Here is a 16,943-nt window from a genome sequence, read left to right as displayed (position 1 = left end):
TCATAATTACATAAACCCCAAAGTTATGTGCCATATTTCGCTGGCTTGCTGAAATGTACCATTTGAAGGGAAAGCGGCCTGTAAAGGCATTTAGTTGCTTATCGACGGTAACATTTTCATCAGGGTTAAAATTTCTTTTTACATTTTCTACCCATGTTTCATAAATTTCACGTATTGCCGCAAGTTTATTAAAACGTCTTCTATCCTGTCTAGTAGTTTTGTTATCAAAACGTATTACTTGCAAACTTTTTGTAAATATATCAAGCGACATTGTTGATCGAAATATAGTACGACCCGTTTCTTTATTCCATAAACTTTTAGTTGATTCACCATGCGACTTATAAACTCGAGCTAAAAATAAAAGACCAATGTATGCTTGGAAACCAACTTTATTCATGTCTTTCCAGTTGGTTCCAAATACATGCTGTCCGTCCATGTTGGTCATATTTATAATTTGGTTTGCAACATCGTCCAGCTATACTACTACAGTTTATTTTACAAGTTTTAGCTTGCAGAAACCTGTGTTTATTTACAGACGTATCCGGCTGACAAACACACAGGTACTGCTAATATAGAATACTGCCACCTAAACACACATACACAGGTAATTTTTAACGGTTTAAATACGCGGGTCACATTGACCCGAACGTACCCCAGGTAACAATTTCATTTTTATCAAAAAAATCAGGAAGTTGAATGTTTATCTCACATGCAATTGAAAGACTTCATATTAGGTAATAAAGTCACGAAACACCAAATCGTTCCGCCGCGTAATAATTTGTAAAATAAGAAATAAATTATTTTTTGGGTCAAATAGACCCGAATAGGACAGCAGGGTTAAAATACATACTATTAAATATATTATACTTTTGTCGATTTTAAAACCATATGTTCCGATTTCAAGTATCCCATTACTAAAACAATCGAGAAATAGGAAATTAATAACTTCGTTGAATTTAAAAAGGGGAAACCCCGAATTATCTAAATATGCAGTGAGAGAGTTGGCAATATTGTATGAGTCTGTAAGATCGTGTATATGAGGTCGCAATACCACAATACTGATAATAATTATACAGATGAGGCTGTAAAAATAGGAAGTCGTAATGAGGTGGTAATGGTAGGAGAACCGAACGGAACAGTATATATTGAATTTTATCTTATCCAAATAGAAATTTGCGCATTAAGAATGTTTTTTTTGCTTGATTATACACGATGATTAAAATATTATATACACCTCTAAATAGGAGAGGCTGTAAGGTTGCGTTATGTTTTCAGTCCGTACGGATAGAAGGATGTAAATATATATACCGTTCTTAGGCGTCAACGCCCTTCGGTAGGGATCTATGGAGGAGTATCACCAAGCCACAAGCCCTTATCCCTTGCCGTACCGCTCCTCCATAGGCCGATCAGACGCCAGTTTATTCCAGAGCAAGTCGTAGATTCTATTGAATTTTATACTACGGCGTTGTCGATCGACTGCGCCTTAGTCAACTAGGTCGTCTAGAACGACTATTACAATTTGATACTGATACTTATTAATGGTCATAAAGAATACATAGTGTATACATTTTTCAAATAAAAAGGACTCTATTTAATTGAAACTATGCATCTGGATGTGAGTTACGATCAAAAACTAAAAAGTTTGAATTTATTTTAATGACCTTTTCCGCTCTTACTTTCTGAATACGATCAAGCAGAAATTGGAGACCTTCAATATTATCTGACAGATTTACTGTATCATCTGCGTATCTAATTACATTAAGTAGTTTCCCAGTTGATTTTTATTACATATGGTTGTCTCTCCAGTGCCTTTTTAAATAACTGGTCCAAGTAAACAGTGAACAGTGTTGGCGACAAAGTGCAACCTTGTCTGACTCCTAGTTATATGGAGATTTTGTCGGTGTATTTATCTCCAATTTTTACGATAGCAATTTGATTCCAGTACAAATTTTTAATGATATGAATATCTTTGTCATCTATTCCTAGCATCTGCATTAATTTTACACTTTGTACTTTATAGAATGCCTTTTCGATGTCCGCGAAGCATGCAAATACATATTTTCTTTGATCACGGCATTTTTGTAAAAGGATGATTAGCTCAAAAGTGTGCCTCCCTGGTTCCTAAAAAATTTCTAAAACCAAATTGGGTATCTTCGAGATTTTCTTCACATTTGCGTCTAATTATATTGTGAAGTATTCTTATGAAAATCTTAAGAGGATAGCCCTCCTAATTAATCGATATTCTGAGCATTTTCAAGCATTGTGTTTTTTAGGTAGTGCGACAAAGATAGGCCGGAGACAGTCTGTTGGAACCACTCAGTTATAATATTGCATTAGAAGGTTTACTACCTACTACTTTTATGTCATCTATTTGCAACAACAACTCAGTTGATGTATCATTTGGACCACAAGCTTTCCTAATTTTAACATTTTTTTTTATAGCATGTTCTCTTTCTGATTTATTAATTTCTGGGCCATCAGTGCAATTTTGGTAAAATTCGGTAATATTATTTCTGTCATCTTCAAACAACTCCGAATATACAAACTGACGTAGTAATACCTGATTGATCTGAATGATTTATTTATTTATTTATTTATTAACGGTTTCACCATTATTCCAAAAAAGTAATACGATAAATTATAAAATAGTTGACATAGTTAATTTCTAACATATACAATAAAATACAATATAAAACATATTAAAAATATGATATAACACCATAAAAAAACTAAACATGATCAACATAATTTAACAATTGCCTAAAAGAATAAATTGAATTAAAAAATGGATCAGCAGTATATGTGTTAAAGTGCCTAACAGCTCTAGTCATCGGATCATTTCAACCATAATTAGTACGGTGATACTCAATATTGAATAAAGAAGGATTTCGTAAGTTGTAACTGGTTGTATTAATTCGGATTTCAGAGAGTAATTCAGGACAGTTAACAAAGCCGTTAATTAGTTTATAGATAAAAAGCATTTCTAGTTTTATTCGTCTATTTACAAGAAGTGACAAATTCAAATGCTGAATAACATCATTTTTGTTAAAATTACTGAGAATCTGCAATTTAAATCTAGCGTATCGAGCAATGATGTAATGGTATTTAAAAATTAGTCAATATACAGTGCTAGTCAAAAGTCCGTACCCCCCCTCTTATCTTTTGAACGGTTATACCTATAATAGTGAAATTTGGAGGGAGGAAATAAACGGACGTAAGCTTCTTAACTAGACATGACAGGTGACGTAATAGTGACAGATGACTTTACAGCGCCACTGTGACAGATAATTTTAAATGGGACCTTATGACAAGTGATACATCGTTTGAAAGGTATTGAAAATACCTATTCAGATATACTAATTTTGTTTGAGTTTAAGCTAATTTTGATGAATAAATGAAATAATATAAAATTGTAGTTTCGTATTTAATTAATAAAAATTCTAAATTCCGCCTATGATTACTTGTCAAAAAGGGTGATGTTGTCGTAAAAACTACTAGAGAATTAAAAAACGTCAACTTTTTTGACAAAAAAACCATAGGCAGACATTTGAATTTTTATTAATTAAATGCGAAACTACAATATTATATTAATTAAATTTATTCACCAAAATCAAAATCAACTTAAACCCAAAAAAAATAGTATGACTGAATAGGTATTTTGAATACCTTTCAAACGAGGTATCACTTGCCATAAGGTCCCATTTAAAAAAATTGGTCACAGTGGCTCTGTAATGTCATCTGTCACTATTACGTCACCTGTCATGACTAGTTAAGAAGCTTACGTCCGTTTATTTCCTCGCTTCAAATTTCACTATGATAGGTACAATCGTTCAAAAGATAAGAGGGGGGGTACGGACTTTTGACTAGCACTGTATATGTTTATTATTATATTGCTGCCATATTACCCTTTTTGTGCAAAATGTCTGCTGCTGTTTAGATATTAAAATTATCCATTCAGTTATTCTCGTTGATATCTGCACCTTTATTGTTTAGTATTAATTTTTTGAAATATATTCGGAACATATTATTCTTTTCATTTTGTTATATTTTAGGTCATTTTGTTGACAATAAAATGTTTATAACAATTCCAAGAAATAAACCAGCAACGCCTGCTTCTCTTGGTACTATTTCTGGAAAAAAGATTAACGAAAATCCTGTAATTACACCCTATCCCAACTGGGACTGGCACCTAAATCCAGAAAGTTGTAATAAAAACAGGATTGTATCAGTATTTAGGGTCATGGTAAGTACTCTTAAACAGTTATTGTATATTCAACTATTCTAAATGGGAAATAAGCCACAATTTAACCAAAAAATAATTTTATTAACGTTTCGACGTCCAAATCGGACGTCGTTGTCAAAATACCTATAGTCCGTCCCACCTTGACTTTACAGTATAGGGAACATAGACAATGAAGTCCTTATGAGAGTTTTTAGCGCGATGATGCCGATTTTATCAAAAAGAATTTGTAATCGAACATTAGAGAGATTAAATTAAAACCGTTTTAGTAAGACAATCTACAATTTTAGGATTCGTATGCGTTAAAGTTTATTTGATATATCATAGTTATTACGCATATGAATCCTAAAATTGTAGATTGCCTTTCTAAAATAGTTTTAATTTAATCTCTCTCATGTTCGAATACAAATCCTTTTTGATAAAATCGGCACCATTTCGCTAAAAACTATCATAAGGACTGCATTGTCTATGTTCCCTATACTGTAAAGTCAAGGTGGGGCGGACTTTAGTTATTGTATAAAATGCAGGAAACCAAAATTATTGTATACATCAAATAAATGTCCTAATATCTGTAAATTTTCTATACTAATAGGTCTGGATCCCGCGTATGAAAAAAAAGTTGATTAATAGCAAGCTGAAAATTTGTTAATAGCTTAAGGGTGTCTAGTCGGATAAACTTTGATATATGGGAACACTGGAACAGGGGCAGTTTTAATTGTGGAACAGGTTAAAAATTTGGAACGGTCGGACCACGAAAACGGCACATTTATTTTGTCCGACAGAATAGACTTAAACTCTCCGAACAGAGATTAAACTCTCATGCAAAAATCAGACTGCTATTTATCATCAAATGGGCGTTTTAATGAGTGGAACATGTAGAATATGTCAAGTGACAGGAATCATGACAGGTGATAAATAGCAGTCTGATTTTTGCATGAGAGTTTAATTTCTGTTCGGAGAGTTTAACTTTATTCTGTCGGACAAAATAAATGTGCCGTTTTCATGGTCTGACCGTTCCAAATTTTTAACCTGTTCCACAATTAAAACTGCCCCTGTTCCAGTGTTCCCATATATCAAAGTTTATCCGACTAGACACCCTTAAGCTATTAACATATTTTCAGCTTGCTATTAATCAACTTTTTTTTCATACGCGGGATCCAGACCTATAAACATAATGCTCGGTTCACATTATTCTAGTCCAGAAATCCAGCTAGTTATTCAGTATAGTGCTGGACTGAATAATATCCTCCATATTATTCCAGTCATTCAAAATCTGTTAGATCGGTTAGTATACAGGTAACAAAAAGGCAGGTCATAAATTAAATCACATATTCTGTGACCGAAATAGTTCGATTGAACCTAACTTACCTTAGTACAAGAATGTGCACATAAAAAAGTTACAGCCCTTTGAAGTTCCAAACGAAAATCGATTTTTTCCAATATATTGAAAACTATTAGAGATTTTTTAGTGAAAATGGATATGTGAAATTGTTAGGGCAGGAACATCTTAAAAAATAACAGTGAAATTTGTACACCACATAAATATGGGGTTTTGTCCCCTTAACCCCCCTTTGTGTACGTGCAACTTTTGTGTACGTTCCAATTAAATTATTATTGTGGTACCATTAGCTAGTTGGTCAGCCCAATAGGAAAATTTGTTTGATTCAAATTGAGACAGTCACCAGATGTCCCACAATTTCTGTCAGGGTCGCAACGTCAAAATGCATAGACACCAAGTTGGATACGATACTATTCATAACACCCCAACTCACATACATATTAAGAAAAATAAATATATATGGAAGAATATATTTAGAAATTGAATTCATGATGTCATGCTACTACACATTATATATTATATAATAGCACGACATCATTAATTCAATTTCTAAATATATTCTTCTATATATATATTTATTTTTCTTAAGGGAGGGGGGGTATGGTTGGAAATATTTATTTTTTTTATTATTTCAAATAAAAGTGCATACTTTCAAGAATACTCTGAAAATTTCAAAATAATCGGAGTAAAATAACCAGAGATACAGGGTGTTGAATGTCCCTACCTTCGACTAGCGATGCCGCGGCTTCGCGCCAGCATGCTTGAGCGTAGTGAGAAACGTTAAACAACTGTTCGCCTTCTCTTTTGTAGATTACTCCGCAATTCAAAAAATATATTCCAATGTTCATCACTTTACGATTTGGCAGACAAATTAGAAGATGAAGATGCAGTTGTCAAAACTTTAAACGCATTTTTCTCAAAACTGCTTCTTCAAATGCGGTGGACGTTGTAACTGAAAAACTACTTGACCTATCTACCTGAAATTTTGCACAGATTTTCTTTAGACATTTCTTGAGGTAACAATGTCGAGAAATTTTTCGTTTTGTGCTTATTTTTTGTTCAACAATATTAAATCTGTTGGTTTTCACAAAATTTTTATCAAAAATTTCGTATTTTTGATTTCTTCAGTGATACCAAAAATCCAAAAATCATTAAAAATAAAAAAACTCGACCTTGTTACCTCGTGAAACTCATAATCTAATGAAATCTTTTTGAATTTTTTGTTTCGTATAATCCAGTGATGAGATCTGCTGTCCACCGCAAAATCTTGGGGAGGTTTAAGGGAACATAACCCTCATAAAATGTTTGTGGGGTGTACAAATTTGACAGTTATTTTTGTTTTAAGATGTTCCTGCCATAAAAATGCCACATGTCCATTTTCAATAAAAAATCCAATAGTTTTCGGTATATTGGAAAAAAATCGATTTTCATTTTGTAAATTCAAAGGACTGTCACTTTTTTATTTGCACATTTTTTCTAAGGTAAGTTAGGTTCAATAGAACTAATTTTGGTCGAAGAATATATGATTTAATTTATGACCTGCCTTTTTGTTACACTCTGTATAGTGGAAATCAGTGGTGGCTCGTGGCTTTAGGGACAGGGTCGGTAAGGTTTTTGTCTCCTCAGATAGGTATACCATCTAATTAAAAGGCTTCATCATCATAGAAGATTTTTGGTTTTTGTTTTTTGTTTTATTTTTTTTTTGTTTTTTCACATAGATTTAGAACCTAAATATGTTTATAAATTAACTTTAGTCTATGTTGTTTGCACGTAGCAAAATGGGTAATAACATCATCGTAAAATTTATTAATGTGTTGGAGAGATTTTAATAGTTTTTTTCTATTGACATTTTTGAGAAAAGCTTGACATTCTCTTTTGTTTCATGGTGTTTCGACAATACGTTTTGACACTTTTGAGACAAGAGAAATCCCGTTCATTTAATAGTCTAAGAGCTAGTGAACCCTCCGACTAACGGTCGTCCTGTAAGGCTAGAAATTTTTCTAGTGATAATTCATAGCACACCAAGGCTAAAAACCATGACCTGGCAGGCCTCAGTGGTGCACGTGTATCTACCAGGTGAATCGAAAAGTGCAAATTTAGGGGGTAAAATAAACTTCCTCCTGTGAGGTTTAAATTTAAGTATGTGTTTGAGTAAGTCATTCAGAAGAAATGTGTACAATGACAGGCGATTCTGAAGAGCATAAAACCTTGCCAGGCGAGGGGAAAGATTAGGGGTTTTTCCTAAAATTATTCTTTTTGCATCGAACAAATTTTTTTTAGGTTTTTTTGAATCATTTCAAACAGAAAACGTCTTTAGTGATTTTTCTCTTAAGTTAATAGTTTTTGTTATATGAGCGATTGAAAATTTTGAAAATTGCGAAATCGGCCATTTTTAACCCTAAATCGGACATTTATCTAAAAATTTCAATGTTGCCAATATACGTAGATATTCTTTAAACATTGATTGATGAAATCCCGAAGAGTTTTTTGCAATAAAATATCGAAAACCCCTTTGTTTTTTTAATTGCTAATCAAGCAGGTGCGACACTGTAGTATAAGTGAGGACGTTTGAGTTTGCATAAACTCATTATCTCGAGAATGGGCAAATTTCAAGAGAAATTCTCAGACAGGTCGATTTTTATTTTTAAATTAGGACTTTTTGGCATATATATAATACTAGTGACGTCATCCATCTGAGCGTGATCACGTAATCGACGATTTTTTTAAATGAGAGTAGGGGTTGTGTGATAGCTCATTTGAAAGGTTATTGAATTTTCTATTCACTAATATAAACATTAAGATAATTATTTATACAGGGTGTACAAAAAAATTTTTTTTATTAAATTAACTTTGATTAAATTTGACAAATAGAAGAAAAATTTTTTTTGTACACCCTGTGTAAATAATTATGTTAATGTTTATATTACTGAATAGAGAATTAAATAACCTTTCAAATGAGCTACCACACAACCCCTACTCTTATTTAAAAAAATCATCGATTACGTCATCACGCCCAGATGGATGACGTCACTAGTATTATATATATGCCAAAAAGTCCTAATTCAAAAATAAAAATCGACCCGTCTGAGGATTTCTCTTGAAATTTGCCCATTCTCGAGATAATTAATTTATGCAAAATCAAAGGTCCTCACTTATACTACAGTGCCGCACACGCTTCATTAGCAATTAAAAAAACAAAGGGGTTTTCGATATTGTATTGCAAAAAACTCTTCGGGATTTCATCAATCAATGTTTAAAGAATATCTACGTACCTTGGCAATATTGAAATTTTTAGATAAATGTCCGATATAGGGTTAAAAATGGCCGATTTCTCAATTTTCAAAATTTTCAATCGCTCATATAACAAAAACTATTAACTTAAAAGAAAAATCACTAAAGACGTTTTCTGTTTGAAATAATTCAAAAAACCTAAAAAAATTTGTTCGATGCAAAAAGAATAATTTTAGGAAAAACCCCTAATGTTTCCCCTCGCCTGGCAAGGTCTTATGCTCTTCAGAATCGCCTGTCATTGTACACATTTCTTCTAAATGACTTACTCAAACACATACTTAAATTTAAACCTTACAGGGGAAAGTTTATTTTACCCTCTAAATTTGCACTTTTCGATTCACCTGGTAGATACACGTGCACCGCTGAGGCCTGCCAGGTCATGGTTTTTAGCCTTGGTGTGCTATGAATTACCACTAGAAAAATTTTTAGCCTTACAGGACGACCGTTAGTCGGAGGGTTCACTAGCTCTTAGACTATAAGGCAAAAGTTGGTAGCAATGAGAGAATTCCTGATAATAATTTATTAATTTCGGGAACAGTTTGTTGCAATGAATTGCAGTATATAAAATTATACATATTTTGTAACTTATCCCATCTTCCGAAAATATTTGGATCAGCATAATATATAAAACTTTTAATTAATTTCCTTAGTTTATTTGATTAAAGAATTATGGATAGTTTTAATACACTTGTCTAATAGATATTTTGAGAATTCTTTGGCATAACTTTTAAATTTTGCAAATCTTCTAAATTTGAAAAAAATTAGTACCTATCTAATTCCACAAGTAATAATAGTATCAAAAATTTCAAAATATACTTGTTTTTCGAGATCTGTGTCATACTTTTGTCTTTTGTGGGGGTGTTCGGAAATATAAAGCGAATCCAAAACGTCACTGCGTATATATTGAAAATTACTATCTGTGAGATTTTTTACCAGCTTTGTTATTCTATTTTTGGAATAAATAATGTCAGTTGACTGATTTTGAACAACATTGAATATCACATCAGTTTGGGTAAACACTTTCTTAGAAATATGTAAATAAATATTAAAAGAATAATCATTTAGTAAAGTTTTCAAACCGATTGCTTCACGGATCGAGATATCATCACTTGCAAAATTGTCGCCTTTATTAATAAAATTGAAAACTTCCAAAAGCTGTTTACGAAAATCTGCTACAGTGAAAACTAACCGAGAGTTAAAATTCCAAAAGCTACGTTATTTCATAATTAATTTCATCCCGAGCGCACTATTAGCAGGGTACGTGCCTTGGTAACATGCCTTGCTGGTGTCTGCCCATCACCGATCGGCAGATTGATTTCTGCCGGTACCTGCCGGACTCTGCCATTCAAATACGGGTGAAATTGTGGTGAAATGTATAATTGGTTGCCTATCGGCTAATATTATACAGCGCTTGTTACAAGTAAATCGTAAATCTAGGGACGGCTCGCCGTCCCTGTCGAAGCAGATCTTATAAAAAAAGAATTCACATAATCGCAATCGGTGCATGGCTGGGATTATTAATTTGAAAAGTTTCTTACGCGTAGGGATCACTTTTAACGTATCGGATTGATCGAATTCTTTTAAAAACAATGAATAAAATTTAGTCTGTATTATCCCACAGATCTTTTTTTATTTTACAGAAACAAATATCATCAACTCAGATTAAATTAAATATTTAGAAAATCTACAAGATGTCCATAAATGTGTGGGTCGCCGACCCCGCCGACCCTGACCTGCCATCACTGGTGGAAATATTTTAATGCAATAATCAAGTACTAGATTAGCCGTTCACACTATGCTAGTGGCTCTGTAATGGGCGAGTTGGACTGAAACATAGACCGTCATTCCAGTCAACTGGACTGTGTTCTTTAAATTAAAACAAATATTGCAAAAAAATATTGTCTATTATAGAGCTTCCAAAAAATAATTGTTTTATGCAAATTGGCAACGTGTTGTAAAATTTGATTTCTTCTGTATGGCATAGGGAATGCATCAAACATTGTAACGGGCAAGTTCTACCCAATTTAGACCTCTATCAATTTGCCGATGGTCGTCTCAGTATCGTTTCAAACGTTAACCCGTATGTACACTTTGAAGTGCAGTAAGTGAATATTTAAATAAATGGATACTTCTCCAGTGAAGGGGGTCCAGGTAATTTCATAATTACGAGAGGGATATAGTGAGAGGACTTTCGCCCTTCGCCTCCTTGTGACGCCGTCGGCAGTCTCAAGGGCTTACCGTCGCTACCAGGAGACCGGTAGCTAGAGTCGACGACCAGGTTCGGGTCGGTGACGTGTAATGACAGAGAGGAATAATTGATTTATTGTCCTGAGTGCCTTGTGTAATCGGCAGGCAAGAGGAGTTGAGCTGAGCTTCAACAATCCTTGAAGAATATTCGAGGTGTCACCGTGGCTCAGTGGATAGTTAAGAGAAAACTTAAGGCGGCCACTTTGACTCCCAGACGAGCTAACACAGGGCCCAATTTGAACGCACGTCCGAAACAAACTCGAGAACTATTTTCCCAGTGCTGCAGTGTCGAAACAATGAGCTATGGAGATGGCTCGTGTATATTTTTGGGATTTTATATATTTAGAAGGGAAAACAGAGCGGAGGGGGTTTGACAGCGGATCGTTGCATTACGGATATTCTCAAAGACAATGATATTCCTTACTCCAACTACATGGATGACGGCTTCATGCTAAAGCATGATATCGTTCGATGGCTCACAGCGCGGATTACGAAAGCTTACCTAGTCAACATCAGTATAACGACAATGAACTGGCCTTCATTGAGTCCGCATATGAATCCTATCGACCACCTATGGGATAAGCTCAAACGCAGGGTTCGGGTCCGTAATCCGACAGTGTTGGAGCTAAAAACTGCATTAGATTAAGAGTGAAAAGCGATTCTTCAGCAATCATTCAGAAACTTAATAAGGTCCTTAAGATCTCTTATGAGAAGTGTAACACAACGAAGAGGAAGAAATACCCAGTATTCATTTTGATATTTTATGTTAATTTACTTTTATATTCATTGCATAATGACTTTCATTCATAACATGTTTTATCACATATATCTTATATTCTTTATATACATATAAGTTAACGACCCACATTCCGCAACATCAGCTAGAACACGGTAATGACCGTGAGAAGAGTAAGTCCCTGAACCAGAGAAACGCTGACGAAGACATCATACGTTCATAGTTATCAAAATATTACATTTTCATTTCTTAGTTTAGAATTATAATTGTTTAGTTCAGATTTTGCTTTCAAACTGTAAAGACTACTTTCTTGTGTTAAATAAATATTTTTTAAAAAGGGACTTTCGGAAAGATTTTATATTTCTGGCGCAGTCAGTAGGATAGTCAAACGGGCGTTAGCGAATATAACTCTCGGTTCGTTTTTACGATTTTTTGACTATTCGAACAGTTTTCGTGAAGTGAATTCCAGTTGGGCGAATTGAGTAACCTGACGAGAAGATTCGTACCGGAGAGACTTTCAAGCGAATATTGTGAGTGTCTCGACCCAGTTCCGAAGCAGTTCCATGGACAAGATCGCTACATTACTGTAAGTGTTTAATGTCATATAGAGAGCCTAATTTAACACTAGATTCTGATTATTCAGACAGTAGTAACTCAGATACAGATTCTGACTCAAATTTAACTAATTTAGCTAATTTACCTTTTAATAAAAATAATATAAGTTTTTCGAAAATATTAGAATTAAATAATAAATTTAAAATGGCTGTTCCACAAGTTCCTCAACTAAAGAAAGAATACTTAGATATGATTCCAGATTTTGAAGGAAATCATACGTTACTTCCTAGATTTTTAGAAATTTCCGAAAAACTTGTAACCAAATTTTATAATGCTACAGATGTGAATGATTTTCAAAATGAATATTTGATGTCAAGCATAATTGCAAAAATAAAAGGCGAAGCCGCAGTTAATATTTCTTCTTGTAATCTTAGAACTTGGCAAGATTTAAAAAATGCTTTAATTAATTCTTATTCAGACAAAAGAGATATTTATACTTTAAACATAGAAATTTCAGAATTGAAACAAGGCAATAATGAATCCCCATTTGATTTTTATAACCGAATACAAAAATTATTAAATGCACCAAGAAGTTAATCGATATCCCACCAAACGAAATTGAAGAAATAATAAAAAATTATCACGAAGGAAAACAGAACCACAGAGGAGTAGATGAAACAGAAAATAGAATAAAAGCCTTATATTATTGGCCGAATCAAAGAGCATCTATCCAAACTTATATAAACGATTGTGAAATTTGCCAATTAACAAAATACGATAGGAGACCTATCAAACCCTTATTTAATATAACACCTACTGCAACTAGACCCTTCCAAATTGTTCACCTAGATTCAGTCACATTAGAAAAAACAAAATTTTTAACTATAATAGATTCTTTTTCTAAATATGGTCAATTATATAAAATAAATTCAGCTCAAGGTATCGAAGTAGCAAATGCATTAATTCGATATTTTACTCATCACTGCATACCAGAGCAAATAATATCTGATAATGGGACCGAATTAAAAAATTCAGTTGTCAAAGAACTTTTAGAGCTACATAAAGTAAAAGTACATTTTATAAGCTCTCAACATCCAGAATCTAATGGAATTGCTGAGAGATTCCATTCAACCATAATCGAACATATTAGACTACTAAATAATCAAAAAGAGTACAAAAATGACCATATTGAACAAAAAATAAATTACGCTTTACTAGCTTATAATAACAGCATCCATTCAGTAACAAAAATGAAACCACATGAGTTGATTACGGGACATATAGATAGTAATTCTCCTTTTGATATCAATATCGAGCAACAAATTTTAAATAATTATATTTCAAACCATAAAGAAAAAATGAAAATACTTTATTCTAATATCAATAAATCCTTGCAAAACGTAAAAGAAAAAGTAATCTCTAAAGCTAACGAAAATCGAGAAGAATTGCCCGAAACAATCCCTACTAAAGTATTTGTTCGTAATAAGCAATATCAAAGTAAAACAAAAAATAAATACCAAGCTGAAGAAATAAGTAAAATTAATAAAGAAAGAAAAACCGCGAAAATAAAAACTAGACATAAAAATACTGCCGAAAATATTCATTTTTCTAATGTTAAACGACCTAAAAGAAAACCTTACAAATTTTCAGGTACCTCGCAATCGGATGCGCAGCAATCCAAATAAAAGATGTTACCCATAATCTAGGCATATTACCAATCAAATTGGGACCTGCCAAACTTCAAAAATCTAGCCACACTTTTGTCCATTACTATAACTTAAATCCACTTTTAGAAGAGTATGATAACTTAAATATGCAATATGATCACCTAAAAAATAATCTTTCTAATTGTAAATTTTTCAATAATGAAACAAAAAATTATGTTAATTTAGTAGAGTACGTCAAAGATAATATTGAGGAAAAATTTGAAAACCTAAACATACATACCAAGTTACAAAAAAATAAAAGAGGTATTATCAACGGTTTCGGTTCAATTATTAAAGCTATAACAGGAAATTTAGATGCTGAAGACGGCGAAAAAATTAACTCAATACTAGAACACTTAAAGACAAACGAAGCAAACTTGCAAAGCCAAATCAATAATTAATATTCGCTAAGCCATGAAATTATCAGTAACTTTAATGAAACAATTCAAAATATTCAAGAAAATGAAATTAATTTAAAATCCAAAATTTTAGCAATAAAAGATATAGTAGATTTCCAAACAAATCTTGAAAATGTCAATTATTTGAAAGACATGTTTAATGAAATTATAATAACATACAACTTAATACTCGATACAATGGAAAGTGTCCAGAATTCGATTACATTTTGCAAATTGAAAACATTACATCCTAGCATAATAAAATCAAACGAATTATTTAACGAACTCCAAAAAATTTCGTCACATTACAAAGCACAGCTACCATTTGAAGTAAAATATGAAAACATTTTAGATTTCGAAGCTATTTTACAAATAACTTGCAAAATAGAAAAGAATCAAATACAATATTTTCTTTCAATCTCTATTGACTATGAATCCAATTTTGATCTTTATCATTTATTGCCAATTCCCACAAAAAGTAAGTCAGAATTTGTCATCATGTTACCAAACTCAAGATATTTATTAAAAAATGAAAAAATTATATTTCCTCTAAATGACATCTGCACACATAGTAAGATCTTCCAATGTCCTGGTTATCTGCAAATTAATCACGAGCACTCATGTGAAGACCAAATTTTATTTTTTGGCAACTCTACAGACTGCCAATACCTAAAAGCGAAAATTCCAGGAAACCATATCGAAATTATTCCAGAAATCAACCAATATTTAGCTGTCTTTCCTAAAGAAGAAAAACTAATCATTAAATGTGCAGAAGAAACGCAAATAAAAATTCTGAACGGCATTTATCTGATAGAGAATGCACCTTGTAAAATTATTTTCCAAAATCAAGAATTAACCTTTCAAGACGTCACATCAGGGCAACCAATGATGATAAACTCACCACAATTAAATTTCGATATAATTAAAATAGCACCAATGGAAATAAAACTAAATTCGCTAAAACTTAAAGATATTCCAAATCACGAAATAAAACCAATATTTCAAAATACGGCTCTGTACCACATTCCAAGTATTTGGACAATTCTGTTGTACATTGGAATAATTACAACACTTATTATTTTACTCAAAAGGAAAATAGCAAAAACAAAGAGAAACGATTCCATAGAGGAAAAAGAAGAAAGTCCTAACCCCGGCATAGAACTCCCTCGCATGGCTTCACTCTTGGGGAAGAGGAGTTAACGACCCACATTCCGCAACATCAGCTAGAACACGGTAATGACCGTGAGAAGAGTAAGTCCCTGAACCAGAGAAACGCTGACGAAGACATCATACGTTCATAGTTATCAAAATATTACATTTTCATTTCTTAGTTTAGAATTATAATTGTTTAGTTCAGATTTTGCTTTCAAACTGTAAAGACTACTTTCTTGTGTTAAATAAATATTTTTTAAAAAGGGACTTTCGGAAAGATTTTATATTTCTTATATCTTATGTTCTTTAGTTACAAACTTTATAAATAATTTGTGTGCTTCAATGGAAATTACTTCTGTTTACAATATTTTACTTGTAATTTTACATTGTGTATGGATAGACACTTTTCAAACAGCGTAATCAAAGAACTATAACTTATTTTCCTTTTGAGTCTATTTTTTTTTCTCGCAAATGTAATTTCAATTTTTATATACTTATATACAGTTATATACTAGGTATATTCTTAATGGAATTAATAGACATAATAAATAATTTTATGTAGGTTGATGAATGTAGCAGATTATGGGTTTTGGACACCGGAGTATTGGGCACGAGGATGGTTTGTCCGCCACAACTATTAGTTTTTGATCTAAAATCGGTATGTATTTTAATGTTAATAATAATTATTATTAGTAATTACAATGTTATTATAACAGTGTAATTTAATAGTATAAATAATTAAAATTTTGGGTTTTTCTCAATCTAAAAGTATGCCCAAGAGTACAATTCGTTAAACCTTCTGTATATGAATCGGTACCAATAGGATCTAACATGTTTCGGTGTGCCCCACCTCTTCAGAGACCTGGGTAGAATAAGAATTTGTAAGAAGAAAAGTTAACGAATGCGTCTTGAAACTTCATATTTCAAGTGGGCAGCTACAAAAGTGCCGTATTCTCTGATGACTATGAAAGAAACACGAAACACGAAACACGAAGACGTGTTTATTATTGCTAGACAACAGGGAACCAATGTTGAGAGGGAGAGGTGTGTTGTATTCTATTAAGGAATTATATAGTTTAGAGATAGCTGTGTTATTCTTTTGACACTCCAGGAACATGTGGTTAATGTCACCTATGGATATGTTTTCACAGTCACATAACGGGGAGTTAAGTATCCCTAATTTATGAAGGTGCGCCAGAAAACGGCCGTGATTCAATTTTAAGCGAGTTATAACTGAAGTATATCTTTTTATATAATCAAAAGTCGTATGCGGTATTTT

General features: G+C 32.6%; 1 protein-coding gene across 2 annotated transcripts in view; it reads left to right on the top strand.

Annotated features, from left to right (window-relative positions):
* LOC126887829 (major royal jelly protein 3-like) overlaps positions 1 to 16,943 on the top strand; it is a 175,141-nt gene that overhangs the window by 64,236 nt on the left and 93,962 nt on the right. For both annotated transcript variants that reach the window (XM_050655697.1, XM_050655696.1), the window contains exons 3-4: positions 4,053 to 4,243; positions 16,227 to 16,322. In XM_050655697.1, the coding sequence (XP_050511654.1) occupies positions 4,053 to 4,243; positions 16,227 to 16,322 (287 nt within the window). The remainder of the gene's footprint in view (positions 1 to 4,052; positions 4,244 to 16,226; positions 16,323 to 16,943) is intronic.

This window comes from Diabrotica virgifera, chromosome 7, assembly GCF_917563875.1.
Source record: "Diabrotica virgifera virgifera chromosome 7, PGI_DIABVI_V3a".
Classification (NCBI taxonomy): Eukaryota; Metazoa; Arthropoda; class Insecta; order Coleoptera; family Chrysomelidae; genus Diabrotica; species Diabrotica virgifera.
The sequence above is the reverse complement of the archived record's forward strand: the minus strand, read 5'-3'. Positions and strand labels throughout refer to the sequence as shown.